The 13,386-nt window shown below is 50.5% G+C and overlaps 4 protein-coding genes across 4 annotated transcripts; 2 read left to right on the top strand and 2 right to left on the bottom strand.

Annotated features, from left to right (window-relative positions):
- Positions 1-1,365: 1,365 nt before the first annotated feature.
- M430DRAFT_265027 (hypothetical protein) lies at positions 1,366-4,122 on the top strand. Its single transcript, XM_024865406.1, has 9 exons — positions 1,366-1,962; positions 2,015-2,126; positions 2,187-2,298; positions 2,359-2,413; positions 2,465-2,618; positions 2,755-2,807; positions 2,860-3,054; positions 3,107-3,868; positions 3,934-4,122. Exons 1-8 carry the CDS (start codon positions 1,776-1,778, stop codon positions 3,865-3,867), a joined length of 1,629 nt encoding a protein of 542 aa, XP_024719098.1. The 5' UTR covers positions 1,366-1,775; the 3' UTR covers position 3,868; positions 3,934-4,122.
- A 190-nt stretch (positions 4,123-4,312) lies between these two features.
- On the bottom strand, positions 4,313-5,456 carry M430DRAFT_52287 (hypothetical protein; the record flags this gene model as incomplete). The annotated part of the gene is made up of 2 exons (XM_024868290.1): positions 4,313-4,958; positions 5,197-5,456. 2 exons carry the CDS (start codon positions 5,454-5,456, stop codon positions 4,313-4,315), a joined length of 906 nt encoding a protein of 301 aa, XP_024719097.1.
- A 310-nt stretch (positions 5,457-5,766) lies between these two features.
- M430DRAFT_36255 (hypothetical protein) lies at positions 5,767-7,581 on the bottom strand. Its single transcript, XM_024866896.1, has 2 exons — positions 7,396-7,581; positions 5,767-7,345 (listed from the first exon to the last, which is right to left on the bottom strand). The coding sequence occupies exon 2, from the start codon at positions 7,287-7,289 to the stop codon at positions 6,063-6,065; it is 1,227 nt and encodes a 408-aa protein (XP_024719096.1). The 5' UTR covers positions 7,290-7,345; positions 7,396-7,581; the 3' UTR covers positions 5,767-6,062.
- Positions 7,582-9,784: 2,203 nt separating this feature from the next.
- M430DRAFT_264982 (hypothetical protein) lies at positions 9,785-11,931 on the top strand. Its single transcript, XM_024865404.1, has 4 exons — positions 9,785-10,025; positions 10,080-10,124; positions 10,196-11,327; positions 11,379-11,931. The coding sequence occupies exons 1-4, from the start codon at positions 9,930-9,932 to the stop codon at positions 11,819-11,821; spliced, it is 1,716 nt and encodes a 571-aa protein (XP_024719095.1). The 5' UTR covers positions 9,785-9,929; the 3' UTR covers positions 11,822-11,931.
- The last annotated feature ends 1,455 nt before the right edge of the window (positions 11,932-13,386 follow it).

Here is a 13,386-nt window from a genome sequence, read left to right as displayed (position 1 = left end):
AGTCATCAGGTAAGTCATGTGGCCGCTAGACTAGGTCGTTCGGGGGAATCAGATTTCAATATATGATGATATGGCATCGACGGGATTCAAAATTCAAAATTCAAGCCTCGGGCCCAGCGTCTGAGACATCTTCAAGACCAACAAACAATGGCATCGACATCGACAATCAACATCATCACCAACACCAACATCAGGTCGCCCCGTCCATTGCGGAGACCCCGCATCACGTGCCCCCCACACCCGTGGGCAGCTTTACCCGGCAGGGAAAAGAAGTCGAATCCCCACCGTCGTAATAAAACCCACCAACCAACAACGAATCGAGCCCTGACCGACCTACGTAAAAAAAAAAAAAAACAAAAACCCTTGGCCCTGCTCTGATTCTCTTCTCTGCGGCTGGAACGTTGCATTCGGACCGTTTGCGAGCAGCTGCGGTTGTTTGCTCTGCTTCCTCTGGGGTGTCATTGGGTGAAGCCCGGATGATCAGCGTCTTTGCTGCTTGACGCCTTTTTTTCGCTCCCCCTTCCCTGACGCCCGTGGCTTGACGCCTCGGCGTGTTCGACTCGACTGTCAAAACTCCTGTGACCTGTCAGGAGCCCTCCTCTCGGTCTGCTTCCCCCCGAGAACCTGGTCTTGGTGGGTTCTGCGGACGATAGAGCTCCGTGCTGGGCTGTGGGGAGAGAGGCTCCCCGTGTTTTCTGCAGTACTGTTGTGTGTAGGTAGGTAGGTATGTCACTATTCTTACCCGTTCGTCTTTTACGTTGCCGTGACCGTGTGTGGTCGTGCACCGGAAAATCAATACACAACACAAAGGCTGGTGGTTTTTACCGCCTTCTGCTGTGTAAGGTCAGGTGTTCTGGATATCTTTTATATCTAAGATTCCAAGGTAAATCCCCTTCGTATCCACGTGTGATGCGGCGAAATTACCTGTCCTCACCCCAACGACCTCCCTATTAGCGTAAGGTATGGACCCCATGGTCTCTGGACTCTGGGGCTTCTCCAGGCCGATCAGCCATCACCCCGGACGGCGCCAACACTTTTCCTGGGAAATCGGGGATATTATGGTTATTGTGGACATCCCACACACCACCACACGCATGTCTTGGAGGGCCAAGCTTCGCATCTCGACCTTCTAGCATCTCTTGGCCCGTCCCCGTCGATTTACCTCCCCTATGTACTCCGGGACTACTACGCAGTGCCGCCTACTGCGAAGTATCCATCACCCAACGCACCAGCCCCGGCCCGTCTGCCAAGCTGACAGCCGGACTGACTGACAGACGGAGTACACTCTATGCATTGGTACTAGTCGCCCTGTGAATGCCCTCAAAGGCCCAAGATCAGCACCCGCTAACGCTTCTGCTGCTGGCGCTCCAACCCTGGGAACGAGAAATCCGCCCTCCTCATTGGAGACGCCGGGCTATTCTTCGCCGCAGCTCCTGCCAGATGGTTGCGGGGGCCGGTCAGGAGGTATCGCGCGTGAATCGTGATCTTGCTCCCAGACCTGGGGCAGGATCCCAGTCGACCTTACCCATAGCTCGTCCGAGAGAGGTGAGGTATCGGCCTTACTACGCGGGCCATTGTACTATGGAGGGAGGCACGACGCAGCGGCCCCAGTACGTACCGCATATAATATAATCCCCAAGCAGCCCTCCCCGCAGTTGATCTTCCTCCTCTCCTGCTCCTTGTCACTTAAATCTTTGCACTCGCAGCGAGGCATTCCCCAGCGCGCGACCCAAGAAAGCACAGCTGTGAATCCACCGTTGCCAATCCCCTCCAAGATGTACGTGGTTGGCAATGTCTATGCCATTGCGGCCGTCGCCGTCGTGGGAGGCGCCCTGTTCGGCTTCGATATCTCGTCCATGAGCGCCATCATCTCTACAAAGGCGTACCTTTGCTACTTCAACCAGGGCCCTAACTACCTCGAGACTGATGGCAAGTGCTCTGGACCAACCCCAACCGTGCAAGGTAAACCTCTGGAACCCTCCACGTTCAGGATCCTCATCTGACGCGCTACCAGGTGGCATCACCGCTTCCATGCCTGGAGGTTCATGGCTCGGTGCTCTGATTTCCGGTTACCTCTCTGATATTCTGGGAAGGAAGAAGTCAATCCAGATTGGCTGTATCATCTGGTAAGGCGAAGCCTGTCCCCCCAAGTGTGGGATACGTGATGGGGCTAAAGACCGATCCAGGTGTATTGGCTCGATCCTTGTCTGTGCATCACACAATATTGGCATGCTGATCGTAGGACGCATAATTAACGGGCTTGCTGTTGGAATCTGCTCTGCACAGGTTCCTGTATACGTAAGTTGTGTCCTAACCGTGTCTTCATTGATTCCGGACAAGGCTAATAGGGTTTGATAGATCACAGAGGTCGCACCACCATCGAAGCGTGGAAGATTGGTCGGCTGCCAACAATGTGAGTGGCCTTTCCTGGAGCAGGAGCGAGTAGAACTAACCTTAGAAATAGGGGCAATCACCTGGGGTATTCTCATTATGTTCTACATCAGTTATGGATGTTCCTACATCGATGGCACTGCAGCGTTCCGACTTCCCTGGGGTCTCCAAATGCTCCCTGCCATCTTTCTCCTAGGGGCAATGACCTTCCTTCCGGAATCTCCCCGGTAAGGAAACCTGTCTCTTGTGTCTCCTGACCATCAACATGTTTGATGCTTCTAATTTTTCAATACTTGACGGCACGCCCTTTTCTTATCATTCCAGCGACATGCCGTAGAGCGCTGAACTAATGGGAGAATATAGGTGGCTTGCGAAACACGACCGCTGGGAGGAAGCTGTGAGTGTGCTTGCTCTGGGTATGTTTCGAAAGTCACTTTGAGCCATGGCCGGGTACTGACACTTCGCTAGTTCACGCCGGGGGCGATGTCAACTCTCCTTTCGTTCACAAAGAGGTGGAAGAGATTAGAGAAGTGGTTGAGTTCGAGCGAGCCAATGCCGACGTGACCTATTGGGAGCTCCTCAAACCCAATATGATCAACCGTACTCATATTGGTGTTTTCTGCCAAATCTGGTCTCAACTCACCGGAATGAACGTGATGATGTGTAAGAGGCCCGGCAGTGCGAGACACCCGCAAGACGCTAATAACCACTTTAGATTATATCACTTACATCTTCACCATGGCGGGCGTGGGCAGCAATGTCCTCCTTCCCTCATCCATTCAGTTCGTCATCAACGTGGTCATGACAGTGCCAGCCTTGTTGTTTGTGGATAGATGGGGTCGCCGTCCTACCCTTCTGATCGGTGCTGCCCTGATGTTAACCTTCCTTGCCATCAATGCTGGCGTTCTCGCAGTCCACGGGAAAAAACCATACCGGGGCCAATTCGACAGTTCGGCAGAGTCTATCTCGATCACTGGCCCTCCTGCAAAGGCAGTCATCGCGTGCACCTACCTCTTCGTGGCCTCTTACGCACCCACATGGGGCCCAGTTTCCTGGATTTACCCACCTGAGCTCTTCCCCCTGCGCGTTCGAGGTAAGGCCGTTGCACTGTGCACGTCCGCCAACTGGATCTTCAACTTTGCACTCGCCTACTTCGTGCCACCGGCTTTTGCAAACATCCGTTGGGAGGTTTATGTGGTCTTCGCTGTCTTCTGCGCTAGCATGTTCCTCCACGTCCTATTCCTGTTCCCGGAAACTAGTCAAAAGATTCTCGAAGAGGTGGAAGAGATCTTCGACGACTCCACGCCTGGCAGCATCAAGTACATCGGGACCCCTGCTTGGAAGACACATGTCGACAGGACTGTTGTGCGCCTGGAGAGAGGAGAGTTTGATGCTGAGGAGAAATTTGCGATAAGAGCCAGTCATGACAACAGGTCTCCAGAGAGAGTTGAGGAGGTTGCACCGAAGGTAGCTTAGGGTGAGGTGATCCAATGGCGCCTGCATCCGAATCCCCGCCCAGTCAAGCACTAATAGGAAGATAAGACTGAATGAAGTATGGAATTTTGGCTTCGAGGGGAGTTGAACAATCAACGATACGGCTATGTTCTGCCAGTAATAGTGAGACACAATTCGATGCCTTTCTTTGTCTGCATTTGCTGCAAATCTCCAATTGGCTCCAGTCTTGTCTCGTATTCCAGATTATCAGTAGGACGGCGGCTCCAACCACATCTTTCCGTGGGCGTAGAAACACATACTAAGCTGCATAGTAGACAATCTTTTGAAAATGGGACTTCCGATTTGAGTCCTGGAAGCTGTATTCCCTAGACTTTCCTGTCTGGCGGGCTTTGATTATCCACCAATTGGATAGGCGTAACGAAGACGAGGGCATAAAGCGGCAGACCAACATTATTGCGGTGATAAATCAACAAACTGTCCCGATTGGCTTCGAAACCCAGGCGCCTTCATACATACTCCATCCACTCACTGCCGAGTCGTCATTGGGCGATAATTCAACCCTCTGTGGCACGTCTACAACAGGGTCGTCAAGCCTCTCTTGTACCCCGGTCAACTCCTTCCTTAGCTCCTCAATACTGTTAACCTTCATCTCCGGAGCCAACTCGTCCTCACGTGCAGATTCTCCGTTCCCATTCATGAGTTTTTTGGAAAGTTTGACCAACCGGAGGAATGCCTCGCTATCCTGTGCTTCCAATTCTAGTTCCATCAGAGCATCAAGCAGCTGATCTTGCGTCCAGTGAACCAGTCGCGCTTCCATTTCCCCACGAACTTTCTCATTCGTTTCCTCCAAAAGCTTGCGGAGATAGACTCTGAGATCTTCAGGACTTGCAGCCTCATCGTCAATCGACAAATGAACCCAGTAGTAGTCCCAGATCCATAGTAAGGCTTTCCGGGACGCAGTCCGAAGTTTCTGGAGAGAGGGCAATTCTTCATGAGTAGCTTGGTGTCGAAGTTCCACGTAGGTCGCTGGAAGCCCTAAAGTTTTGGCAACTGAGTACATGCTAAGCTTCCGACGCTTATCTTGGTGGCTATCTAATAGACCAGTCACGAATCTGTGGTACAGCATTAGCGTCTTTTTGGTTCAGCTTAAAGAGGGTTTGTGTGTAGTGTTTCTGATAGTAAGAATGCGTACGACATATATCGAACGGACGACGAAGATCTTATGCTTCAGCACTATAATACAACTAGGGGCACATGGAACAAGCCTACTGTTGATCTAGACCCAGGCGAACAGAGAGCAAATAAGTGGAAAAAAGGTTTACAGCTGACGGGGAAAAGCTTGCGACTCACCGTGAAAAACTTGAGGCGTACGCTGCGCGGATACACCACGTTGAATTACCAGGCACATCATTGAGAATTGCAGATGTGAGAATGGCAGTTGACTCTACCAAGTGGGGGCAGTTGCCTCTTTCTACCCATACGGAAACCTGCGAAACGGCCTGGCGACGGCTCGAGTCATATGCTGGGTCTCCTGGACGCGAATATAGCTGTTCGCGCACGCGCAGCAGTTCTCTCCGGTCTCTCCAGGGCGTAATGACATATTGAACCATTTTTAGTTTTGAGAGCAGAGGCGAAGAAGGAAAAGAGAGGTCGGGATTGGTGGGGGTGATGGTGAAATGATGATAGCTCACTGAAGATACTTTATTTACCTCTTGAAGATGGTGAAGTGAAGTAGTTGGAGCTGGCGGAAAGTCGATTTTCTGCCGGCGGGGCTGAACGCTTAGCAATAAGCGGAGAAGCTTAAATCTCGAACGCAAAAGCCGTTTGAGCCGTCAGATCGAGCCTCGAGGTTGTCTACTCAGATAGATAGGATTTAGATATCTATGCATCTATGCGTGTGTATGTTCTGGTCGTTGAGGTACGTCACATCTCTCACGGTAGAATTTACTGTCGTTTACTGTCCTACCTTATCTACGGCACCTTAGAGATATCTTACATTGCCCCAGTCAGTACAGAACACCCACAGGAAGAGACGTCCCATCCCTCATCTCCAAGCTCAGTCAAATACCTAGGTGGTTATAGACTATATAGAAAATTCATGTGCTCAATCATGTTGTGCCGTGCTCGTGAATCTGACAAGACAATATCCATTCCCAACTCCATCGCTGACCCGTCTTATTGCAAACGCTATGTACGCTACGCTAAAATGACTAAATTCATGTATCCTTCCCAAATTTTGAATTTGCTCCTATCATTTCATATCCAGCTGTTATGGTCGTAATGTCGAGCAGGGGGATCAGATTGGGGGACGAAATGGCTAATATAGTAACTGCCGTTGTTGTTTTGTGTTGTGACCTCGGTGGTATTCTTTGCGGTCTTCGCCACGTCTTCGTCTTGTCTTCGTCTTCTCCCTCTGCATCTTGCTCGTTACCGTCATTATTATCATAGTCGTCATCAGGCGTTGGCGGATTCCAAGTTTCTTCGAGCTTTAGCCCTTTCCCAGCTGGCTCCCTCCGGTAATCAGTCCCAACAAGTTGCGACATCGACGACCGATAGTTGTCTAACTGTGGATCTGACGGAGCGACTTTCTCTGCCTCGGGATTGTCATACAATCCCAGACCGCGCAAGATTTCTCCGTCCTCCTCTGCCTCCGTATCTGAAAGTGGGCGATACGGGATTGCTTCGTCGGTTGGGAGGGCTGGGCCAGGGTGTTGTATTGGAAAGAATTTCTCGGGGGTAGGTGGCGCGGTAGGCTTCTCAAAGACCTTACGAGGAAAGCTGCTCCAATTGGAGTGAGAATACACAGGTGCGTGCGTGCTACCTGCTGGTGCTGATATATATTTCGGGACCTGATGTCCAAGATTTTGAGGTTGATATATATAATTTGGATTTGAAGGGTATTGACGGGGGGCGTCTGGGTAAGGGTATTGTTGCTGGTCGTAGCTCGAAAACGGCAATGGTAGAGGGGGGAAAGCTGGTGCCGGTGATGCATATCTCGAATAAGGAGCAGGAGTTGGAGGGAGGTCGAAGATATAGAACTCGTTATTTATGTTGCGACCAGGCGCTGGGCAGTTTGAAGAGCCCATCTGTTGGATCGAGGATGGATGCCAGCTGAGGGGTCGATTTGATTTCGTGCGGAAGTGTAGACCATCATTGGAGCCGAATCCCTCCGGAGTTACACCTCGATCGACCGTGGCTATTCTTCGTCTCGCATCAGTCATCACCGTCCTCCGCCGTGACAACCCCATTGAGCTTCGTGGACTGCTGCTGGTTCCATTGGACTTGACGATACGCATCGAGCCAACAGCTCTCGGTCCACCAGATCCCCGAGAGCAGCGTCGTCCGAAGTTGGATGCCTCGTCAACGTATGGGAGTGTTTCCAAGCTTGAGTACCCCACGGCGTGTCTACCATACGCCGAGGCATCATAATTCGGACTCGTCATTGTGTTGTAGTATAGTTGTGGTAACGACGGGGGGGTGTCCGAAAGAGCGGGAAATGCTGCGAGCAATCAATATATCAACATCCGCAAGACAAGAGGAAACCCATACGACTGAGTCCATAGCTAGCTATGGGATGGCGGAAATGAGATGCTAGCCTCTACAGTATCACGAGAAGATCTCCATTGGAAGGCTAGACAGCGGCAAGACAACAGCAGAGCCACGACGCAAGTAAGTATGTAGTAGTTAGGTTTTTTGTGTCATCTGGCTGGAGATGAGATGGAGCCAGCAGCGGACAGGGTACTCGGGTAGGGTTTGTTGGTTATCAAACCTGGAAATAATGCGCCTGATAACTTCTGGCGTCTGGGCTGCGGGCTATTTTCCAGCTTTTCGTACTGGGACTCTGCACGTTGCAGGCAGGCCAGGGGCTGGGCGACAACCTTCCTCCATCTGGCCCTTTGACTATCTCTACCCAAGGGCCAAGCGGTTGTAGTTCAGGAATCAGGGGCTGAGCAGTGGGCGCATCAAATACGAGTAAGTGGCAGCTGGAGAGGACGGAGAGAGATCATGTGATCATGCTAGCTCCAATCCAGACTAGGGAGGTCGCTAGAGATTCCCCCTTCGTCGCACTTAGGGGGTAGACTAATCAAGTACGGAGCAGCTGCTATCCACTGGCACCCGTCGACAATAATCCACCTGTTCGTAATACGTACCCGCTTGTCATTACCTTAGGTACGGGGCGCTTCGCCCAGCAGGGGGGTCGGCGAGGGGTGTGTCGATATCATAGCGTCCCCCTTGCAGAGTACGGAGTACGGGTTCGGGACTTCAACTTCCAAGTTCCAAGTTACACTTAGTTACTGTACCTCGCGCCTCGAGTGCTGACCTGCCTGCTACCACTCTGTACTTACCTTACTGTACGGAGTACGCTATGCCACCAGAGACCAGGACAGAGCTGGCCTAGTATCACTACTCCGGACAAGGTGCTCCGTAAGTCCCCTCCCGTATCCTCGGCCGGCAACATCTATGTGTCCATGGTCATAGGATGCTCGAGAATTGACTCTGTACAGTACTTTGTACGCCCTGCATACTGTACGAAGTGTGAGCACGTAGCCGATGAGGTACTGATACAGCGGTCCTCCGCAGTATGCAGTTAATAGTCTCGACTCTCGAGCACCGACAACAGACCATGGGGCGGGCCATGGGCAGGCACACTGCACAGCCAGGGCCGTGGCGGATGAGAACACCCTTGGTTTGAGGCTTTAGCCTTCGGGTGTCGGGCCATATGTGTGGCCTCGAGACAAAGCCAACCAAAAGAGCGTGCTGCGTGCCCCGCGAGCATAGTGCACGGGCGTCAATCATATTGCAGATAAGTTATAGCGTGGCAGCATGGGGCCAGGGATTCAGGGATTCAGGGATTCAGGGGAGGGGGAGGGGGAAGGAAGAGAAAGGGGGAAAGTCTGGGAAGAGGGAAGAGAGAAGAAAGAAGAAAGCAGCAGAGACAAGGGAATAAAACAAGAAAAAGCCTCATCGTCAAGCCCCGCTGGCGTGCTGCATGTGATGGCGGATCCAATATTTATCCCAACCCAGCTCAAATCGAGAGGGTGGGTATATAAAATGACATTTCCCTGCCATACCCACCTGCATACCTGAACCTCGTCGGCACTGTTTTCTTTGAGCTGAATAATTGACAGCCTCCGAGCAGCCTCTGGGCCTGAAGCCTCGGGCATCGCAAAGTTACGGCTCTACACCTAGCGGGAAAATCGGTTCTAGTGGTGTCTCTCTCTAATAATGTCGATCGAGAGGCATGGCACCAGACGTCAGGGCAAAACTATACCGAGGGTCCGAGGCAGTAGTGTAAGTTTAAGCTAAGGTACTTATCATGTTCGCACGCCGCCCCGCTTAGAGACAGACAAGTGAGGGTAGATATAGAAGACTCAACGGTAGACTTAACTTGCATTACTAGGTGTTCAATTGAGTATCTAATGCAAGTTAGCTAAGCTAAGCTACAACACAACTTCTATGGAGTCGATACATATATGCCTATACGTAGGTAGGTAGGCAATTAATAGCATAATCCTCTCGGGTATCTGTTTTTGGTTGTCTCCTTAACGTCTCTCCTTATATATATACGGATTTTTACCTTCCCCTTTCCTCCCTCGTTTCTCTCTCCTCTTTACCCTTGCTGTCTCTCTCTGCCCGCCTGCTTCTTTTTGATTATTGGTATTATTATCAGCCCAGAAAAGGAGAATCAAGCCTACGTAGGTAAGGTACCTATGATTCCCGAAGGCGTATCACGTATCACGTTATCGATAAGGGGGGAATGTGGGGTTCCATCGTTGCTCGCATTTCCATAGGAAAATCATAATACATACTCCCCATTCCACTTATCGATCTGGGTGTGTATATACGGTGCGGACATCTTCTTCGGCCTCCTATATCCCCTCGGAGGATAGGTACCTTACCTGGTCCCGAACTGTCCTGAACCAAGGACGCCCGGTCGGCTGCGCATAATGGTCGCCATGCCTGTTATCTTTAGCGCCATTATCTACACAAGAGAGCGTCATACACGCCGCCACGCAAGATAGGATGATATACATAAACCTTTGTATTGATGAATAACAGCTTCTCAAATGCAATAAGCTTTCATGACAATGTCTCAACCTGGCCCGCAGCCAGAACTTGGCTTGCCCCCTGGTGTGGACCACGCCGGCGCCACGGGGCCTCGCAGTCCCCACGAAGAGGTGAGTGATGCAGCCTTGTATCTCCAACATCTCGAGTCCTAACCACGACAATAGGGGCAATCAAGTGCCAGTGAAACCGAATATCAGCACGCTCTCGAGGCAAGTAGTTGATTTCCATCCAGACCCAGTCTCTATTCAGTCAATTGCTAACGCTTGGTACGTGTGCACAGGTAGTATTCGATCCACACAACTCCCATCGCCGAAAATCATCCCTCGTACCGGGCGATACTCCCGCACATCTCATGCAAAGGAGGAAGGAAACTGAGTGCTATGTGCACGCTTTGCTTGAGGAACAACGAAGAAGTGGAGGGCACGGGCTAGCAGGATCTGTGCCGACAAGCTCGGGCGGTGATGCCGCAGTAGAGCCAAAGACTGGCGATGGCTATGAAACTCCGCATGGAGGGCAAGAAGATCAGAGAGCTTGGCGAGAGCGGCATGAAGCTAAAGGGCGACAAATGAAAGCTACAGCCGCTAGTGGCAGGCAGATGGACAGACAACAGCAAGAAGAACCAGCAGTCCACAGTCGCCTGCTCACAAAAAGACAACTCTCCGATATGGCATGGGGAGTGCGGGAGCTCAGTAAGCGTTTGGGAAGCATCAAATTGAAGCTGAAGGTCAAGAGCGTATTCCTCTTGACGAAGGCGCATGATGAGTCTCTTATTGGAAATACAAGGGATGTGGTTAAATGGTTGTTAAGTCCGGAAAGGGATGTCAGATACACGGTATACGTGGAGCAGATCCTCCGAGACAACAAGAAGTTTGATGCCCAGGGGCTGATTCACGACCTCGAGAGGTCATATTCTGGTCATGGCAAGTCCGAGGGAGAAGTGAAGAAACTGGATAAAAGGTTGAAATATTGGAATGCCGAAATGTGTCGTACAAGACCACACACCTTCGACTTCGTTGTTACACTTGGGGGCGACGGAACCGTGTTATATGCTAGTTGGCTCTTCCAGCGGATCGTCCCCCCAGTGCTTAGTTTCGCTCTGGGGAGTCTGGGGTTCTTGACCAAATTTGATTACCAAAATTTCAGAGACACATTAACGAATGCTTTCGACAACGGCGTCACCATAAGTCTTAGGTTAAGATTTGAGGGAACAGTAATGAGGAGTCAGAAACGGAAGAAGATCGCAATGGGCAACGGGACCGCAGAGGAAGAAGAAGAAGAGGGGGAAGGTAACGAACCCCGGGATTTGGTAGAAGAGTTGGTAGGAGAAGAGAAGGAGGACGAAAGAACCCACCGTCCAGATGGAACATATGAGATCTTGAATGACATAGTCGTAGACCGCGGCCCAAATCCAAGCAAGTATTCTTTCTCTTTACGACACAGCATATTATTAATGGGCCTTCCAGCGATGACCTCTACGGAGTTATTTGGTGACGACGAACATTTTACATCGATTCAGGCAGACGGCGTCTGCGTCGCAACACCCACCGGCTCGACTGCTTACAACCTCGCTGCTGGCGGCTCTCTGTGTCATCCGGAGAATCCAGTCATCCTTGTCACAGCTATCTGTGCTCACACGCTTTCCTTCCGCCCAATCATCCTACCTGACACGATAGTCCTCCGTGTAGGCGTCCCTTACGACGCGAGAACGAGCAGTTGGGCGAGCTTCGACGGTAGGGAAAGAGTTCAATTGAGACCTGGGGATTATGTCACAATTAGTGCAAGTATATACCCTTTTGCAAATGTTATGCCCCAGGGAAGAAGATCCGAGGATTGGGTTAATAGCATCAGTGGGAAACTAGGCTGGAATACTCGTCAAAGGCAGAAGAGTTACAAGGAGTGGTCCTGATTTTATGACGAGCCTTGTTTACGATATACTAGAGATGTTTAATTACCCATAACTACTCTAGGAGGGTTTTTACGGGGTCCTGGAGTGCTTGGTATACTCTTTTCATTTTCTTACGCTCTTAGTCTCTTGTCCGTTTGTCAAATAGACGCGGGCGCGGAGATGGAAGAAAGGTTGTCGTTGGCATATTTCATAAAGTTGGCATAGTCAATTCAGCGATTGATGCTATATCGTCGAAAGAGAGATACATATTACTCTACAGTTGTTCAGTCTACTTTCAAATATGGTGTTGTCTTAAGCTGGTTCATAGACGTAAGAAAGCACTCTTCTAGACATCAAAGAAGCCACGGAATATCTCAGAGTTTAACTTTTGTCACAAAATCATGGCTGTAATGAACCACAAAGCATCGTTCTATGTATCACCTCAAATAAAGCTCTACAGTAACCGATACTCTGTCTTTTCTTTCACCGACTTGGCCATCCTCATCTTCGAACAATTCCGGGCATGTCTGTTTTGAGGAATCGATTATTGTGTCCTTCATATCTCTCCCCAACCGTACTAGGGCACACCTATTCATCTCCCTCCTATGCGATATATCGTCTATCCCAGTGGAAGATGATCAAAAGAGCGTCTAGTGCTAGAAGATAAGCGTCGGTTTGGATTTGATCATTCGAGACCCGAGGACACCAGACATGCCAAACCGCCTGTGAACATTGACCGCCCTTACCAGACACAACATTAAAATAATGAGACCAGAATTGGGTGGAATCTGGAGAGAGGTGGTTGTGAGACCTAAGAAGTAAGCTCTGTTCTGCGGGTTATGGAATAGAAACAGAGCCCTGGAAATCTACTATTTCCTATTTCCTATTTCCTATCGAGTATGAGGTCCGTCTCCTATTTCCCGGCTTCACAGCTGAAGCCCACGAGCAGCAATACCACGGCAAGATGATACTGTAGGAGAACTACTCGTCGGGAAATCCAGTTTTGCCATGTTTTTGATCCTCAAAAACGCCTTGGGGGCGGTGGGTTCGTGCCATATGGGTGAGGCGACAAGATGAGCCGGAACTAAGGCTAATCCGTGAACGGAAGCATGTCAAACTGATCATGGTCTATCTGAGATTATACGAAGACGGATATAAGTTGAAGCTTTGGGAGATGGAAGGTGATGGAGCTACGTACTAAGGAGAAGCCAAAGATAGTACCGTGTGGGCCAAAAGCAGTGAATCATGGTGTAAAGGTCTTCCTAGGTCTGTTGATGGCGGATCGCTTGCAAGTGATGAACTCGAAGTGCGAATAGGGGCAAGAAAATGTTGGTTTCGGTAGTAGATCAACAATACCCGGAGCTCTGGAACAAGGCTTCCCTGTGCCAGAAGAAATAGAACGTGGTCATGGGGAACTTGAGCTGAAGATCATGATTTATTTGATATGGAAGGGTAAACCTGATGTGGCTGGCTGGGTGTGATATGAACGGATGTTTTTGGAGGAGCAATGAGTGATACGAGGATATATGCTCGTCCTATGCATGCCTCGCAACGAAATAGCTGTTCTACCTAGCAACCCTTTTCAG

The sequence above is a fragment of the Amorphotheca resinae genome (assembly GCF_003019875.1).
Source record: "Amorphotheca resinae ATCC 22711 unplaced genomic scaffold M430scaffold_9, whole genome shotgun sequence".
NCBI classification, from domain to species: domain Eukaryota; kingdom Fungi; phylum Ascomycota; class Leotiomycetes; order Helotiales; family Amorphothecaceae; genus Amorphotheca; species Amorphotheca resinae.
The sequence above is the reverse complement of the archived record's forward strand: the minus strand, read 5'-3'. Positions and strand labels throughout refer to the sequence as shown.

Excerpts from the sequence above, each read along its gene's own strand:
- M430DRAFT_265027 (XM_024865406.1), top strand. The coding sequence starts at position 1,776 with ATGTACGTGGTTGGCAATGTCTATGCCATTGCGGCCGTCGCCGTCGTG. Across the intron at positions 2,619-2,754 it reads TTCCTTCCGGAATCTCCCCG|GTGGCTTGCGAAACACGACC; the intron begins GTAAGGAAACCT and ends GGGAGAATATAG. Across the intron at positions 2,808-2,859 it reads TGTGAGTGTGCTTGCTCTGG|TTCACGCCGGGGGCGATGTC; the intron begins GTATGTTTCGAA and ends ACACTTCGCTAG.
- M430DRAFT_36255 (XM_024866896.1), bottom strand. The coding sequence starts at position 7,289 with ATGACGAGTCCGAATTATGATGCCTCGGCGTATGGTAGACACGCCGTG.
- M430DRAFT_264982 (XM_024865404.1), top strand. The coding sequence starts at position 9,930 with ATGACAATGTCTCAACCTGGCCCGCAGCCAGAACTTGGCTTGCCCCCT. Across the intron at positions 10,026-10,079 it reads CTCGCAGTCCCCACGAAGAG|GGGCAATCAAGTGCCAGTGA; the intron begins GTGAGTGATGCA and ends CCACGACAATAG. Across the intron at positions 11,328-11,378 it reads AGACCGCGGCCCAAATCCAA|CGATGACCTCTACGGAGTTA; the intron begins GCAAGTATTCTT and ends TGGGCCTTCCAG.